At 43.1% G+C, this 18,332-nt stretch overlaps 1 protein-coding gene across 2 annotated transcripts in view; it reads right to left on the bottom strand.

The window, feature by feature from the left end:
- The window catches only part of NEDD9 (neural precursor cell expressed, developmentally down-regulated 9), a 182,939-nt gene that overhangs the window by 15,411 nt on the left and 149,196 nt on the right, over positions 1 to 18,332 (bottom strand). For both annotated transcript variants that reach the window (XM_077886187.1, XM_077886185.1), the window contains one exon: positions 12,518 to 12,964. In XM_077886187.1, the coding sequence (XP_077742313.1) occupies positions 12,518 to 12,964 (447 nt within the window). The remainder of the gene's footprint in view (positions 1 to 12,517; positions 12,965 to 18,332) is intronic.

Below are 18,332 nucleotides of genomic sequence, written 5' to 3'. Positions count from 1 at the left end.
CTCTCCTCCACCACCCACCCTGTTTTGACTCCTTCCCTCCTGCCATGCTAGCAGCAACCATAAAGAAGAGCAAAAACAGTACGAAGGAAGCAGAAAAACCCTACTCTCTGACAGAAAGCTGGGTGGAACAGAAGAGGGGCAGAGATGGGATGAGGAGGAGCACAGGTTAACCGGTCTCAGGTACCATCATTATTACTGCTCATACTTCTCCATTTGCTAGATGGCTGTTGCAACAATTACAAAAAAATCACAAAACTAGAATTCTTAAAAAATAATTTTAACAGAATTTTTAAAAATAACAAAAAAATCCGACTTGGAAGGGCAAGAAGGAGTCTTTTGGAACTGTTGGGAGTTTCTGTGTCCTGTGATTTAATTCTCGGGGTCTAAGTCTCTCCATTCCAAAGCAACACAGAAATGGCCAGAATGACGCAATCCTTTCTTCTGATATCCAGATAATGGCTCAATAATTGACCCCTGGAGTTTACCCATCAGTCCAGTGGAGCAGGAACACACAGAACCGGCTCCCGGTGTTCCACCCCAGGGCCTTGTCAAGAACTGGGCAACCAGGTGGCTCAGGAAATATAATGAGTACTTGATGAGAAGTTAAAAAGTGCCACTGTGCCATAATAATTAAGTACAGATTTATAACCCTGCCATTAACAGCACCTAAGATTGTCTGAATTCAAAAGTAGGCCTCACTGATTAGCAAATCAGCCATTTGCAGTTTTCTTGGCATAAGTGGAAAAATCAGATGGCTTCCTGTCTATTGCTAATCCCCCTAGCCCCCCTGTTTTATTTATACTATCTCTGGGTTTCATGCATTTAACAAGAGTATTTAGATTTCTAAAACTGCCTGCTGGAAAGGACTTATTTCACGTAAATGCCCTTAAAAAGCATTCACAGAGCCACCATGGTATTTATTAGACCTTATAATAACCTCTTTGTCTTAAAGCCCATGAACTGTGTGACCCTCTCCCTTTAAAGAAAACCCTTAGGAAGAGAAACATCACTATTATCACCGCCTGCCCGTTAGAACTTGGATCCAGTTTTCAGAAACTGCAAAGTTATAGAGACTTGTCTGTTTAAAATCCAAGATTACTAGTTTCTTTTCTAAGACCAGAGGAAAAGCCACATGTTGCCTACACTGGATTTATTAATCCTCTATAAATTCTCTCTGCCCAGCTTGGGTGTAGCAGTGAGCTCATTTATTATTCGCATAGCAACAATATAATGAAAACTGAGTCTGGCCTGAAAAATACACCCCAATGGGCCAAGTGCATGGTTTACCCTTCCTAAAGCCCCTCTTTTGCACAGCGAGGCTTCTCCCCCTCTGTTTTTGGGCAGTGATTTCCTTTCCATCAAAGACATTCTGATGTCTGATCTTTATGCTAGAACTAATAAGCCTTTTGCTCACCACATCTACATCGTGGCTGGTCTCTGTTTTCCAAATGAGGAAAAAAGTCACCACCGAAGGCTCAGAAGTGGAGCGGGGCTCTTGGGTCACTTTCATTTGACACAGCATTCAGGAGGCAAGCCACTCAATGGAAACAGTGCCCCGATTGTCAAGCCTCTAGCGCGCCTCCCCTGCTGCTTTCAGGAAGCTTTTTGTGCAGCAAGTGCTAAAGCAATATTTAGTTATGGGGCGACCAAGCGCCAAAGAGCAGCTCCGAGCATTTAACGTGGAAGAGCATGGCAGGGAATGACGTCTGGGTTCCTGCAGTGGTTGAGATCTTTCTCTGGACAAAGCTGAATGGGACCCGTGACAGAGCTGGGTACAGCGAAGTCATGTTTTAGATCTCATGGCCTGCAATGTTCTTGGAGAACCATAAGCGTTTTGGTTCTTTCGATGTCCAAATAAATGCAACAGGACACCAGCCATTACGTCTAGATTTTGAAATGGATTTCAGAGAGATGCCCACAGACTGCCTGAAACGGGATGTGATCGTGGAAAGGAGGGGGCCAGGCATGAGAATTTCTGGATCCAAGGACGTAGGGCACTCAGCTCTTCTCATGGCTTCACTGGGAGACAAGACGTAGCAGCTGATGGGACAGACCAGTCACATGGCAGTAGGTGGTGCTGCGACAGGGTTGTCGCTTCGAGACACACCTGACCCACCAAGCGTCTCTGCCATATTCAAGAGGCTCAAACAGAGGAAAATGGACAGAAAATAACGAGTTCTCGGATGAAACACTCTCTTATCTTATGGTAACAAAGCAGGGGAGAGAGTTCTCCTTTATAAGCTGCTCTTTGGGAAGTGCTCTCACTCTCAGGGATGGGACTGCGAGCTCTGAGTCTCCCCTGGCTCAGCATACCCGACCCTCCCTCCTGTGTTGCTCTGCTCCTTGCCTTCTATTGCCACAGCTCAGTCTTGTAAAGGTGACTGCGGTTTCTAGATGGGAAGGCAGGCTGCATCCTAAAAGAAGAGGAAGATTTGCCAAAACTGAAGGGGTCAACTTGAAATTTATACCAATGCCTGAGTGTCTTTTCTTTTTTTAATTTTTTTTTTTTTAAGCATCTTGAGGTCAAGCCATTTTATTAAACTTTTCAAGTGACTCTGGGAAAGAATCAGATAAGGATATCTGGATCATAAAAATTTAACAAAGGCCATTAGAGATAATTCAGCCCTACTCACCATTTCACAGTTGAGGGAACTGAAGTTCAGAGAGGTTATTCAGCTGGTTAATGACAGAGAAGTCAAGAAGAATCTGGTTGGCTGGGTCCCACGGTCCACACTACTTTTCTCAATGCCCCGGTGCTTACATTCGCAAGACAGATTAGAAATTTACTAGAAATTTATTACTTTCCTGGTTTCAGAGAGAAACTCACATCCTTGTTTGAGAAGCAAATCTTGAAATCTGGGCATCTTAAATTTTGGGGGTGCAGCTTTCCCTGGCAAGCTCATTCTGGGAGATTTAACCGTACAGTAGTCTCTCTTCCTCCATGGTGGATATGTTCCAAGACCCCCAGTGGATGCCTGAAACTGTGGTTAGTACTGAGCCCTATATATACCATGTTTTTCCCCTATACACTCATACCTATGATAAAGTTTAATTTATCAATTCAACACAGAGATTAACAATAAAATAGAACAATTATAACAATATACTATGATAAAAGTTATGTGAACATGGTGTCTCTCTCTCTCTCAAAATGTCTTACCGTACTATATGTACCTTTCTTGCATTGATGTGAGACAATAAAATGCCTGTGTGATGAGTTGAAGGGAGGTGAGTGGCCTAGGCATTGACAGTATGTCAGAAGGAGGATCATTTGCTTCTGGATCCTGCCTGACCATGGATAACTGAAACTGTGAGAACAAAACTGGAGATAAGGGAGTCTGGGACTACTGCGTCTGGTTAAATGATGTTATCCATCTGGACCAATATGAAGTCATTTGAAAAGATAGTGCTTCCAATGGTAGAGAAAGCCAACATAGCAATGTTCTCAGCGATACCTCGGTCTTTACATCACCTTAATCATCTGCTTAGGACTTCCAGATCAGCCTGCCATGAAACTGCCCGCTGCAGCTCAACTCACAGTGTCTCAGCGTAGAGGCTACTCTTCAGCTCTGGGGTGAGAGCTTTCTGAAGTGACTTTAATTCTTCCTGGCCAAGACGACACTGGACACTGGACACCCAGGACTCGATGAGCTGGACTTGCTAGTGAATTGTCCTAACCATGCCCTCTTACTTTAAGGACTTGGCAACATCAACCATTAGCCAGGATGTAAAAATCATTAGCTTCAGAGTCAGACAGGCATGGGTTCAACTAGCGAGACTGCCTCTTAGCAGAGGCATGTCCTTCAGCAAGTGAACTAATCTCTCAGACCTCAGATCCCTCCCCCATAAAGTAAGGGGGTTGTAAGGAACACCTTTGAAGCTGTTGAGAAGATCAGATGAGATTATGGCTATAAGGTCCCTAACATGAAGCCAGGGCTCCAGGGTGCTTTTGGGTTACCCTCACTTTAGTCCTAAAGCTATCGTGAAAAATGATTAACTTCATAGCGTGCTAAGGACTACACAGTCAGTTAGTGGGTAAATTTGAAAATAAATAACTATTATGATAAATAACTGGTTTAAGCACGCCCTGCTTTAAGAAAACCAAATAAAATTTACTCAAATAAATCAGATGTGATTGTGGCATGTTGAAGATTCTTTGCTCCAAAAACTGATCTACTCTGGAACCCCGTTAAAAAGAGAGGATTCCTTGGTATTTTTCAGATGTTACCAGAATTACATAGAAGTTTTTGGAGAAGACACACTGTCCTAAGCGACTCTGTAAACAGGAACAGCATGCCTCTCTAGAAGCATGCCTCGACAGCTGGGTGTATGGCACTATTTAGTACCAAGTCCACTTCTGATGGGATCTTGCTCTGCATTTTCCACAAAGTGCTCAAACAAGCCTGCTTTTAAAGATGTGTCCCACCAATATTAAGTCTGAGTTCTATCATCAAATCAAATAAATCAATGTATTCTTTTTATCTCCTTCACAAACAGAGCATTATCCACTCAGCCAGACATCACACCACACACAATATCTGACCTATTCACTCTGATAAGCACAGTCACTTAGCATGAAATCATTGAAAAAGGAAGGAAGATTACCTCTGTTTGCTCTGGTGTGGGTTCATAAGAAGTTACTAATGTACTCTTAGAAATACACACTATCTATGAGCTTTATGACAAATTGCAACTGAATTAGAAGGCCTTGGCATTGACCAAACAAAAAAGACTTTTGTACATTTTTAGGGAGGTGTTACACTTTGCTCATTCCCCTGGCATGGGTGGCTTGGCTGGGAGGGGAGACTTCTCATTTCCAAAATGATCTCATAAAGTCCTGCCCCTAAGCACTCAAGGACCTCAAATTCTGTGTAGGATGTAGAATTCTTTTTTTTTTTTTTTAAGATTTCATTTATTTATTCATGAAAGACACAGAGAGAGAGAGAGAGAGGCAGAGACACAGGCAGAGGGAGAAGCAGGCTCCATGCAGGGAGCCAGATGTGGGACTTGATCCCAGGTCTCCAGGATCAGGCCCTGGGCTGAAGGCGGTGCTAAACCGCTGGGCCACCCAGACTGCCCCAGGATGTAGAATTCATCTTGACTCTTGAGGGTGAGCCATTTAGATGCAAGGTCACTTCTCCACACAGCCCAAAAGCCACATATTGAGGCGGAACATCATTTCAATTCAGATTATCTTTATAGAGAGATGTACAATTCTGAAACATGGTCATACTTTATTGAGCTTATAAGTGAAGAAACCAGAGGCACCCTGTGCCCTGTCAAACTCTGATTCTCCCTGCTATTTTTCAAGGGATGGGTGGGTGTCTGTGTGTGTGTATATAGGAAGGGGACAAAGGAAAGTGGGTGAAGTCAGAGTTTATCTTCTTGGGCACTTTCATTTCCTCTAAATCTATTTTTACTTGTTGGTAGACAAATCTTACTGCTAATATATAGCAGTTAGCTGGCTGGTAACTGAGTGTTGCTTTGGGCAACCAGATTTCACAATGCTTCAAATCCCAATAAGGGAAGTCCTCTGTTCCCTAACCAATGGCTTTGGGTGAGGGTGTGTATGTGTGTGTAATTCGTGGTGACTCAGTGTCTGAGAAGGTACAAATATTATAGCAAATCTATTTCTGCTTCTTATGCTACCTTTCAAGAACGGGCCTGGAAGACCTGGCTAAAAGCTTATAAGCGTATCCTGCCAACATTTGGCCATGTCCCATTTTGGAAGGTAGCATATGGTCTTTAAAGATGATGTAATGGGGTCTAGATAAACTTTAATGTTACTTGAGTTTTCTAAGTGCCATCCCCCACACAGTATTTGCCCCAGCCTAGCCCATCATACACACTGTAAAGGCCATTGAAGTTTTATTGAACCCATGAGCTCCCTTGAGATTAAGTGAAGAGTATGACATATTTGGTGACCAAAGAGGAGGGGGAAAACTGCAGTGGTGCAGACAGAAAACTTCACAGAAGAGATGAACATTGAAATGGGCTTTCAAGTATGAATAGGAGTTTACAGATAGAATGGAGGAGAAAAATTATTCTAGGTAAATAACAGACTATGCAAAGGAAGCTCTGATCCCCAGTAAAAAATAGTATATTCTCCTCTAGGTGACCACGGAAGAGTCAACTAATCTTGTCTACGTTGGGCAAAATATATAAAGGCTCTTGGGAGCCTGCGTGGCTCCTAAGCGTCTGACTCTTCTTTCTCTTTTTTTTTTTTTTTTAAGTTTTTTACTTACTTGACAGAAAGAATGCACGCACAAGCAGGGGGAGCAAGAGGCAGAGGGAAAGGAAGAAGCAGGCTCCCCGCTGGGCAGAGAGCCCAAAGCAGGGCTCTATCCCATGACCCTGGGATCATGACCCGAACCGAAGGCAGGCACCTGGCCGACTGAGCCACTCAGGCACCCCCAGCATCTGAATCTTCATTTTGGCTCAGGTCATGATCTCAGGGTCCCATGATCGAGCCCCACATCAGGCTCTGTGCTCAGTAGGGAGTCTGCTTGGGATTCTCTCTCTCCCCCTTTCCCCTCTCCCTCCTCGTGCTTACTCTCTTGAATAAATAATTCTTTTAAAAAACTAAATAAGTGAATGAATGAATGAATGAATGAATGAAATGTTAGCCCCTCAGACATGCTGAACTTTACATCAGTCATACTTTGAATGCTCAGTTGTGTATAGATGGTTATGATTACAGAGAAGAGATGTTGGCATTCCCCAACACCCTTCTTAGGGGAAACAACCCTATAGAATCTGACATACATCATAACTGTAATGAGCTGGGCAATAAGATGTGAACAATGTGTGATAGTGTGATGGGTGATAAGATCAGAACCACTTTTCAGTTTACTTAAAGGTCAACTCAAATTAGATGCTTCATTTCTTGCTTCTGGCTTTCTCGTTCCTTCATTGGCGGTGCTCCGTGTCTGACACTTTGCTGTGAGCTTGGCCTATAGCAGTAAATGCCATACGTTAAATGCCATATGTCGATGACAGCTCTGGCCCCTGCCCGCCTTAATGGGACTTATAATTTAGCTCAAAACCGATCTTTAGAAGAATGCAAAATGAACCTACTTACATCAGTCAAATAAAAGTGACATGTCGGAAAAATAATCAGAGAAAAACAGATCAGTCTCTCTGCAGATCAAGGCACAGAATGGATGAACTCAGGTGGCAGTTTTACTAATCTCCGAAGCAGAAAAATGAGGCTATTTTAGACCTTTGTGAATCTTAGACTTTTGGATGTTTGGGGGGCTCCACTCCCAACCACAGTCCCTTAGGAAGTAGAATTTTCTCTCCTTTTTAAAAATATTTTATTTATTTATTCATTCATGAGAGAGAGAGAGAGAGGGGCAGAGACATAGGCAGAGGGAGAAGCAGGCTCCATGCAGGGAGCCCGACGTGGGACTCGATCCCAGGACTCCAGGATCATGCCCTGAGCCAAAGGCAAACGCTAAACCACTGAGCCACCCAAGGATCCCCAGAATTTTCTCTTTTAAAAAAAACTGAGAACATTAAAAAATATACATAATTTAGCTCTTCAAATTATTGGATTCTGAGTAGCTCTTTTAATTTAAGATTGCCTGTGAGTTCTTGGCAACCACAGGGCATATTTAGAAATCTTTGCAAAGTGAGAAGAATCTAACTTACAAATTGTTTTCAAATGTAATGAAATAGCTCTGAGCCCTCCATGTAACAATTAATGAGGTTGACCTTATGTTGTTTCCTACACATTTGTCTCGATGCTTATTAATTTATATTTTGCAGTTTTTGTGTTTCATGCTTTGGAGTTAAAAAAAATGGGGGGGGGGGGGAAGCTCTTAAACATTCTTGCAGGCCCTGGGCATTCTGCCCATAATGCCTAATGGATAAAACGGCACTGCTCACAAAACCCAGAGTGCAAAAGACCAATGAAATTAAGAAAGGTGTCAGTGTATATGGTTTCCAGATAACTTTAAGAGTTCTTTTCCACTCTGTGCAAAATTCTTGTAGAACCAGAGAGAGAGAGAGAGAGAGAGCACTACAGGCTCAAAGGGAACAGCTTAGGTGTTGGCAGTAAAGTATTTGCATGTTTGGTGTACAATCAGAAACACAAACAGGGCTGAGGCATTCAAAACAAACTCTGAGAAAGGAAAGACAAATAAGGGAGAGGAACTAATTTTTTTTTTTAGGCCCCTGCCATGCTAAGCCCTGGGCTGGGTCCTTTTCTGTAGGTTGTTCTATTTCATTCTCACAAGAACTCTAAGAGGTAGTTGTGATTGCTCCCATTTTACAGATGGAGAAACCATAGCTTAGGGAAGTTGAGCAGCTTGCCAAGGGGTTGACAGCTATGAAGGAAGAGAGCCAGGGGTCTGCCTAACCCCAAAGTCCATGCTCTTTGCACAAAACTCATACTGTCTTGTTTTATAAAAGGGTGGGGATCATATGATCATCTTTCTTTTTCTAACTGCTGATGTATTAAGTGATGCGTGTCACTTAATGTGGTCAGGATGGGTAGAGGCGTGTTAGGTGGGTAGAGGCTGAAGTTTCCCAAAGAGCAAAATTGAAGTGATAGAAGGGAGAATTTTTTTTCTCTTAAATGATTCATTCGTGGAAAAAACTGTGGTGGATAAAACTCCTGAAGCCCACACTCTGTAGCAACATCAAGGGAATCTTTAACTATGGAAAGTCCCAGATCACAATCAGATTGGAACATATCCAACCCCCCATAATGGTCACTTCACAGTGTTTCTCAAAATGCAGTCCTGGATCACCTCCCCCAGGACTAGCCAATGAGCTCACCCCAGGGCAGATTCCCAAGTCCCAGGATTAGAATCTCTGGTGGGGAAGGCCTGGAAATCTGCATTTCGGCTCACCTCCAGAGGATTCTTATGTTCTCTTAAAGTTCTGAACCACACTTGCATGGTTTAGAATAAGATCCACTTCCTCCTCTTTTTCTTCTTTAAGTGCTTTTCCAGACCGTAGCTTAAACTTCCAGATATGTCTAGTTGTGGGCTCACCACCATTTTACAGATGAGAGAGTAAAGAGAAAAATGGGTAGACGGCTATTCACTAAGTCAGCTACAATAAGAACTCAAAAAGAAAAAAAAAAAAGCCCAAAGCCCAAACAAAAACAAAAGCAAAACCCTAAAAGCCTGCCTGATTGATTCTTGTACTGAGATTAACTCTTGGGGCGTGGGCTTATTAAGTCATTAGTGTGATTCTCACCCACTGAGAAGGTCCCTACAGAGAGGAAGATGTTGACAATAGTTTTTAAAGCAACTATTATCTAGAAGGTTAAAATTACCTTTTTGCAGCCAAGCCATCTCCACTAAGAAGGACGGAGAGAAGGAAAGAAGGAAGGAAGGGAAAAGGGAAAGAAAAGAGGAAAGAGAAAGAGCAAGAGTGAGAGCAAGCAAGAGAGAGAGAGAGGAAGGGAGAGAGAAAAGAAGATGAGGAAAGGGAGGAAGGGGTCTTCTTCCTCACACCCCTGGAGGTTCCAGCAGAGGCCCAGTGGACACGATGGAGGCAGACAGCCTAGGCAACCACAGGCACTCAGATGACTTTCAAGGTGAGGTCAGGATATCCTGCAGAACACTTGGTGTTTGGCATGGGGGAGCCAGGACCATTCCCTCCTGCCCTTCCCATCCTTGCTGCCAGTGTTACCACCTTGAACCCCAAAAGCTCAACACTTGGCACTGCAGGCATTATCTGCTCAGTTCTGGTAAAATCACCCCCCTGTAAGCGTTGGCGGAGGTCTGATTCGGAAGTTGGCTTCCTCCTACAGGAATCACCTACCTTTTGGTAAACACAAAATGTTCTACTGCTTTTAAAATTAAACAAACAAAACGTTGACTGCAAGCGTGCACCCCAACATCAGTCCAAGGGAAGGCATGGCCAAAGTCTCTCCCCTTTATTTTTTATTTTATTTTATTTTTATTTTTTATTTTTTTAGTCTCTCCCCTTTAAAGGGATGGAGGGTCAAGGAGCAAATCTCCCGTGCAGTTATAGCAAATAAAACGGGAAGAAGTCTGATGTACTTTTCAGACTTGGAACTCAAAAGGTTGAGTCTAAAAAGGAAAACATGTCACCTTCCTGCCAAAATAAACTGTGATGAAAGTTTAGACCCCACCACCTTTCAGCCAAGCATTTCCTGTTCTGGTCTGTTCCCTCGTCTGCCTCATACTAGCTCAGATGAGGGAGAGCTATTTTTAAGGTGCAAACAACCAGGAGTAAGAATGAGAGAAGTTATTTATTTATAGTTACACCTTTCAACTGTTCTTTTCCCCCCTCTGGAGATAGGGGCTGGGTTTGGCTTTCCCTTTGAATCTAAAATCCCTGGGGTAAGAAGGCCTTTGAAAGGTCATGGTGGAGTCACTTTGCCTCCAGACAGTGATCACCGTCCAGGGCAAAACAAGTCGCCACTTCTTGAGGAATTCTCCTCGTAGGCATGCCCTTGGCTTATGCAACACAGGTGCTCTTGAGCAGTATTTTGTAATTCGTACCTTTGTATAAAAGGTGATTCGAAAATACACTCAAGGTTTTGTTATTTAAGGAATCCATCAGTGATTCACCCCCTCCCCCCCTTTTTTGGTCCAACAGAGAGTTAGTTCCATTATCATGAGAATAGATTATTCCATAATTGACTTGGGTTTGTAAATTCAGCAGTTGTATTAGATTTTCTTGAGCCAGGGCACATGCCTATGTAGTGTTCTCAGAGCCAGCAAGCTCCATCTTTTATCTAACTGCGTCTTCCCTTATTTCTTATTCCATTAAATCAGTCCATTCTTTTTCTTTATTTATTTAAATTCAATTTGCCAACATATAGTATAACACCCAGTGCTCATCCCATCAAGTGCCCTCCTCAGTGCCCATCACCCAGCTGCCCCATCCCCCCACCCACCTCACCTGCACCCTAATGCTCATAGCAGCAATGTCCACAATAGCCAAACTGTGGAAGGAGCCACGATGTCCTTCAACAGACGAATGGATAAAGAAGATGTGGCCTATGTATACAATGGAATATTACTCAGCCATCAGAAAAGACGAATATCCACCATTTCTTTGACATGGATGGAAGTGAAGGGTATTATGCTGAGTGAAATAAGTCAGTCAGAGAAGGACAATCATCATATGGTTTCACTCACATATGTGGGAAAATTCAGTCCATTCTTAATCTCAAGCCTCAAAGGACCCATTGTAGAGCCTTGGAATTTGCCGGTAAACGAAAGAGGAAAGCCCTCCCTTGTAATGCTCACATAAGCAGGATCCTGGTGTTGGCTATCACCCCAGTAGTTCACTAACATTATTTTCTCTCCAGTGTGCAGTTCCACCTGACATTACAGCATCTGCTTCTCTCCCCACTACAATGAAGCATCATGAAGGTTCATCCTTGTTCACTCTAGTTCATCCCTGTATCACAAGCATCAAAAATATACTAAATAAAGGGTTGCCTGCCTGCCTGGCTCATCCCATGACCATGTGACTCTTGATCCTGGGGTTGTGAGTTCGAGCCCCCAGGTTGGGTACAGAGATTACTTAAAAAAAATAAACAAGGGCACCTGGGTGGCTCAATGTTGAGCATCTGCCTTTGGCTCAGGTCGTGATCTTGGGGTCCTGGGATCGAGTCCTACATTAGGGTCCCTGTAGGAAGCCTGCTTCTCCCTCTGCCTATATCTTTGCCTCTCTCTCTGTGTCTCTCATGAATTAATAAAAATAAAATCTTTAAAAAATAATAAACTCTTTTAAAAATAAATGTATATATATATGAAATGCTTAAAATTAATTCAACAAACAGACTTCTATTTATGTCAAATTGTTGTGGCATCTGGAATTACATAAAGTGCTGAAGAGATCCTTCCTTTTAAAAAAAATTTTTTTTTTACCATGATGGTTTCCTAAGTATTCCAGCTCTACTATTTTCACCCACTGGCTCCAGCATTATTATAGGAATTAGTTGAAGGACAAGAGGATGGCTCCTTTCTAAATTCACTAGTATCCATGTATTATTTTAAATGGGTCAACCTTGAAACTAACAACTCTGCAGAACAAGTTGGTTGGCATGACCCACTAACAGCTTCTTTGCTCTCTGGTGGGTTCTTTGTGCAGCCAGTTCAATGCGGACACGATTCAGCTTTTGATGAGAAGACAGTCCTTTCTGCATCATTGTATTTGTGTAAATTTGGTGCTTTGTACCACTCAAGGAGGAAAGAGAAAAGACGGGAAACTATTTCTGAGTCTAGAACAACCTAGGTCTAAAAGCAGGTCTATCAGAAAGACGGAAAAAACTTAATGATCCAGTTTGATCTGGAATGACACAAGAACTTCTAATGACATGGGAACAAAGTTTTGCTGACCAATGAATGGAAAAATGATGCAAAACTAATGCTCAAGGTCAAGTATTTAGTTATACTTACTCTTTAGAAGATATATTTACCTCTCGAAAGTTTTAAGTTCTTGTTCTGAGAACATTTCTATTGCTCTGAGTACAATGGAAACAAATAAGTAGGAACAGAAATCTTGGTCACTCACTCACCTTTTTGCTTAAGTGGGGACCATTAGCCGCCCCAATGCTTCTCTGCACTGATGGTGGTACTTGATACACGTCTTGTTCCTGGATACCATGGCTAGTGGGGACCTGGTAAATTCCCTGATGTTGGTAGGAAGGTGGAACTTGGTAGATCGTATCTCGAGGGGCACTGTGTGGGTTTGGCACTTGATAGAGCTTCTGTTGGCCAAAGGTCTGATGCATTAGTCCTGAAGTAGGCTGGTCCTGACCGGAGGGGGTCTCTTGAATGGGGCCAATCAGAAGCTTCACCCGGTTGCCTGGGACGATGCCTTGTCGACCATGTAAGGAGCAGAGCCACCATCCTTCCAGTCCTCCTGTGTTCTGCTCTATGACAGTCAGGATATCTCCCTTGCGAAAGGCCAATTCCTCAGCACACTCTGGGACATTGTCGTATAAGGCCCTTGCCATAAGATTCTAGGAAGAAGAGAACAGAGGGAAATGGTGTTAGAATGCTAGCTCAGTCCTTTAAACACCTAAAGCCCGTGCTCTTCTGGAGAAGCACACTTCCTGGAAGGGGGAGAAGAACAAATGTGAACAATAGCCTGTAAGGAGAAAAACAGATGGACGCAGACAAAACACAGATACGTCCGTACTGTGCCTGCCACCAGTGACGTCAGACTGCCTCCTCGGCGAAGCTCCGAACACCACAAGAGTTCTTCCCTCTAGCAGGGGATGCCGTGCCAAGGAGTTACGAGTAGCACTGTTAAAGAGTTCACTATACAGAACACTTTTCTTCCTTTCCTCAAGCCAGCTCGAAGAATAAGACATTCCAAGATATTCAGATGTGCCACAGCAGACATTTCTCAATCTTTTCATATATCGGAGGCAGGAGGAGTCAAAGACAATCCCAAATGACAAATGGTACACATGGCGTTTATATTTGGTGTTAAAGTGGAAACAAAAGTCGACTTATGTATGCCTTGGCAGGCCTTCCAAATTCTTATTCCCAGTCGATCAAGTTGTGGATACAGGGGGAATCCACAAGCAAGTGCTCTTTGCATGACAACCAAGCATGGAGCACAGGGTGACAGTAGTCTCTCTTCAGAGTTGATGGCAGGGGGCTACGAAGAGTTTACTGCGTGTAGGTAGATGCCACCTCTTTCCTTTTTTGGTCTTTTATTCATACCTTTCCTGAAGCCCCCCCCCCCCCCGCCCCCTGCCACCTCTTCCCCCCACTTCTTGAATCTCTCCATTCACATCAGAAAGGCTCTGCCTCCCCCTTTCAGGGGCCCCAAACACTCTCCCCCTTTGTATGAAGGCCTGTCTGGCACATTCAGTACTAAGCAGACAGCCCAAGTAGGCATTCAGCAGAGAGTGGGCAAGCGGTATGTGCTGACATTCTTGGACGCCTTTCAAAGGCTCCGAAGACTTCATTTCTTGGCGTTAGTCATGTTTCGCGGTACGATGGCAGCCATCACCACATGCCTGCTCCTTCCCAGCACACAGAGGAGCCGGGACGCTGTAAATTCATCGCAGGCACTTGGAAAACTAAAAGTGATCTCTTCGGTGCTTCACGAAAGTGTCTGGATGCACCTGAGTCACCGGGATGCTGATCATTTGTGGGAGGAGGGACTGCCTATTGGGTGGAACATGTTTGGGACTTTACATATTCGTGGAATTTTTGGCAGTTGTTGTTTGGACTTCTGCCCCCTGTTTGCTTCTCTAGAAACGTGGACTTGATCTTCCAGCCCCGTGCTTCTCATTCCTTTAGAACTGACATACATTAATCATCTCCCCCTGTACTATGCCCCATAACCACAGTCTTGTGCTGTGTGCTGGGTCTCCCCTCTGGAGTGGGGGTTGGGGTTGGGGGCTGCATTATGTAAGCAGTTCCCTTCTCATCAGTACCTGGGAGGAGGTCCTACTTTTACTGTTAATCCTCTTAGTGTTACTACTTAACCTAATAAAAAAGAGGTCAGTACCCAGATGATGCTTTTGAAGAATAAGGCTGAAGTTCTTATTGGTTACAGTTTGGGGATCCAAGAAGTCTGCAATGTAGACAGGGAAGCTCATGGGAAACTGAGGGATTTGTGTTCTGAGTGAAAGTTTTACTTAGTATTTATATGCTAGGAAGCTTTGGGATTTTTTCCTAACAGAAACTCACATACACAAAGATAAAATCATGCAGCATACTATCCTGTCTTGAGGAACCACTTAAGAATGTGTCATAATCCTAAAATCTGTTTCTCTTCTTTCATCTCTTGAGTGTTCTGTAACTTAAAAGAAAAGTCAGTTACGGACGACAAGGTTCTGGGCCTTTGTACCAAAATAATCTGATGGAGATCACTCCACTCAAGAAGAGTTGTATTGTGATGATAGAGGAGGGAGAGAGTTGAGCACTATGGTCTCTATCCCTTTTGCTGGGGCCCATACCATGATTGGGAATGGCTGGTAAGAAAGCCTCGAGATGAAATCAGAAGTAAGAGAGTCAGGATCCGTTCTATGGAAGCTGGGGGTGGGTCGCTGGACGACTGTAGGGGCTACAAAGAAAGCAAAGAAACAGAAAACAGCAGAAAGGCAAGGGACTATGGACCTAATCAGCATAAATAAGCTCAAGGCATGTGGAGTTGGGTCACTGCCATGGGACTCCAAGCACTGGAGCGCTGGGCCGTGCTTGATTAGAGGCAGATAGAAATCCCCATGTGAGAGTTGTTCTGGATGTTCTTTGTCTCCCATCCCAGTGACCTTCCCACCACCTGGTTAGCAGCATGCTAATGTTTCAGATGTGCCTCAAGACCTGGTTCTCTGGGAAAACTTTCAGAGACTGTTGTCCTCGCTAACAGAGAAACCCTGGGTGAGTCCTCCTGACTGGTTGTCCATGACTCCCCATCAGTCCCCTGCTGCCCTGAGAAATGAGAGGATTTAGGAAGAGAGTTTAGCATGACCATTGGTGGCATGCACCCCCCAGTGCTAGCCTGACACCTCACATAATGACAGATATTTACAGCCTTGGCTGAACAGGAGTGAGTTACTTAATATTGGTGCAAGCTCCAGAGAGTCAGCATCTACACATAGTCTACACACACCCATTACTCTCCCATATGGAAGGTTACATGCATGCAGTTCCAGAGACCTTTAGAGAACTGGACCCAACCTCTCTGTTTTATAGATAAAGAAACAGGTCTGGGGAGGCCAGTTTATCTTTTGCTCAAAGCCACAATTTTGGTGTCAGAGATGAGAACAGAACTATGGTCTCTTGGTTCAGATCTCTTTCTAGAACTCTAAGCCAGCTTAGCTCAACTACACAATGTCTTCCCAACTGGGCTCAACTCCATTATATAGGGAAGTTCTGAAAATGACAATTCTTGTCGTATCTATAGAATAAATAGATTATTTCCCTTTGTGCCTTAACTTCCTCATCTGTAAAATGGGAGTGAGGGTAACAGTACCTATGGCGCCTACTTCATGGGTTTGCTGTGAGGATGAGCTGAGTTAATCCAACTCAAGTACCTTAACACTGCTGGAGGGCTCAGGAAGCTATTGTGACAATTTATTTAGTTTGCTGGATGGCATTTTGGCCTTGGGCTCCCTCCTCACTCAGCCTCCTGTCAGTGCTCAACAAGGGTTGGGTTAGTTATGCTAGAATTATATATATATATATATATATATATATATATATATATATATATCCATATATTTATACACAGCTGATATTTCTCTTGCTTTCAATTACATATCAGGAGAACTGTATCTTGCAGTATTTCTCTGAATTAATAACGAGTCATGGTCACTGCAACCCCTTGTGGAATATTTGCTTATAAACAGCAAATATGAAGCTATCGACTGGCCTCAAGAGACCGAGACAAAATATTATTATTATCACTGCTCTGATTATTACTGAATGAATTATGGATATATCTCTTCAGATTCCAGCAGAGTCCAAGCTATCAGAAAGTGGGGGAAAAAACTGGGTGAGGAGCTTGGCTTCTGAAAACACTTGGTGCTTTGGGGGCTAGAGTTCATTTGAGAAGATAACAGCAAAATGAACGTCAGCCAGAACACAAACCGTCTCAGTCAAAAGTGCACCTACTTTATAGGCAGATCAAGGGTTAATTGTCTGGGTAGAAAGAAGGTGGAGGGACCTTCTCATTCAGGGTGGGAAGTGTGATGCCTTAAAGCCACCAAGTCAGAAGGGTGATTATCTGAACATCTTAGAAAAACCCAGGAGAGGCAGTTTGTCTATTCAAGATCTCCTCTTTCTCCCACCCACCCCAGGATATTTATCTCTAGGGCAGGAAAGGTCAACACAGAAACAAATCCAGGAGAGATAAGAGAGCTATGTCATTCTATCGCCAGTTGGATGGTTAGCCTCGGGAGGGTGGCAGTTAGAAATGTAGCTAGGGCTTGGCTAAGTGCCAGAACAGTTGGGGCACAGAAGTTGAAAGCCTAAGGAACTTCAAACAATTACACTCCAGCTCCTTCACCTTACAAATGAGAACAAACGAGGCTCAAGATGTTAATGATTTGCCAAGCCACCTGGCAAGAAGGTCACAGAACTGGGACACAAATTCAGGTCTCTGGTCTCCAACTCCGGAATGGGGACACTTTTAACAAAGTCAAATGCAAATGCACAGCTACCAAAGCTGTGGTTCTAATTAGGATTGGAAATCAAAAAAAAAAAAAAAAAAAAAGGATTGGAAATCAGCATTTAGAGTTATAAATCCTATTGAGGGAACCCTAATAACAGCAGCCTCTAGCATCGATTCCCACCCCAGTCTTTCTTGAAGCTCTCGTTTGGCTTCCATGATTCCACTTCTGGTTTCTTCCCTCTGTTCTCATGACCACTCATCTATCTACCTTCTTCTTCATGGACTAATCATGTTTCAAAAGGGACCCCTCCTTCGTTCTTTGCTCTTCTTTACATGCTCAGTCTCTAGAGGAAACCTCATCCGTACCAATGGTATTGAAACACACAGATAACCCTTCAAATTGGTATTATTTTTAAAATTGTATTTAAATTGTATTTAAATTCAATTAATTAATATATCATGTATTATTGGTTTCATAAGTAGAGATACATGTGCTCTGATGTTTATAGCTACATTATCTACCATAGGCAAATTATGGAAAGAGCCCAAATGTTCATCCACTGATGATAAATGGATAAAGAAGATGTGGTATATAAAACATATATATGTGGTAGATTATCTATATCTATATCTATCTATATCTATATACACAATGGAGTATTACTCAGCTATCAAAAAGAATGAAATCTTGCCATTTGCAACAACATGGATGGAGCTCGAGCATATTATACTAAGCAAGATGAGTCAGAGAAAGATAAATACCATATGATTTCCCTAATATGTGGAATTTAAGAAACAAAACAGATGAACATAGTGGAGGAAATAGAGAGAGGCAAACCAAGAAACAGACTCTTAACCCAAGAGAGCAAACTGATGGTCACCAGAGGGGAGGTGAGAGGAGGGATGGGTAAAATGGGTGATAGGGATGAAGGAGGGCACTTGTTGTGATGAGCACTAAGTGATGTATGGAAGTGCTGAATCACTAAACTCTACACCTGAAACTAATATTACACTGTATATTAACTAACTAGAATTTAAATAAAAACTCAAAAAAGGGAAAAAAAAACCCACCCCACCCAGATAACAGATCCATAGCTCCAGCCTAGACACTTCTGCACTCCCGTCCCAAATCTCCAACTGGCTAATAGGTATCCTCACCTCTAACTCAACAAGTGCAAAACGCCCTTTCTCCTGCTTTCTCTCTCTTAGTTAAGAGCACACATGCAGCTGCCCAAGATAGGAGCCTTGGAGGT

This window comes from Canis aureus, chromosome 37 (assembly GCF_053574225.1).
Source record: "Canis aureus isolate CA01 chromosome 37, VMU_Caureus_v.1.0, whole genome shotgun sequence".
NCBI classification, from domain to species: domain Eukaryota; kingdom Metazoa; phylum Chordata; class Mammalia; order Carnivora; family Canidae; genus Canis; species Canis aureus.
This window is presented reverse-complemented; position numbering and strand designations above follow the sequence as displayed.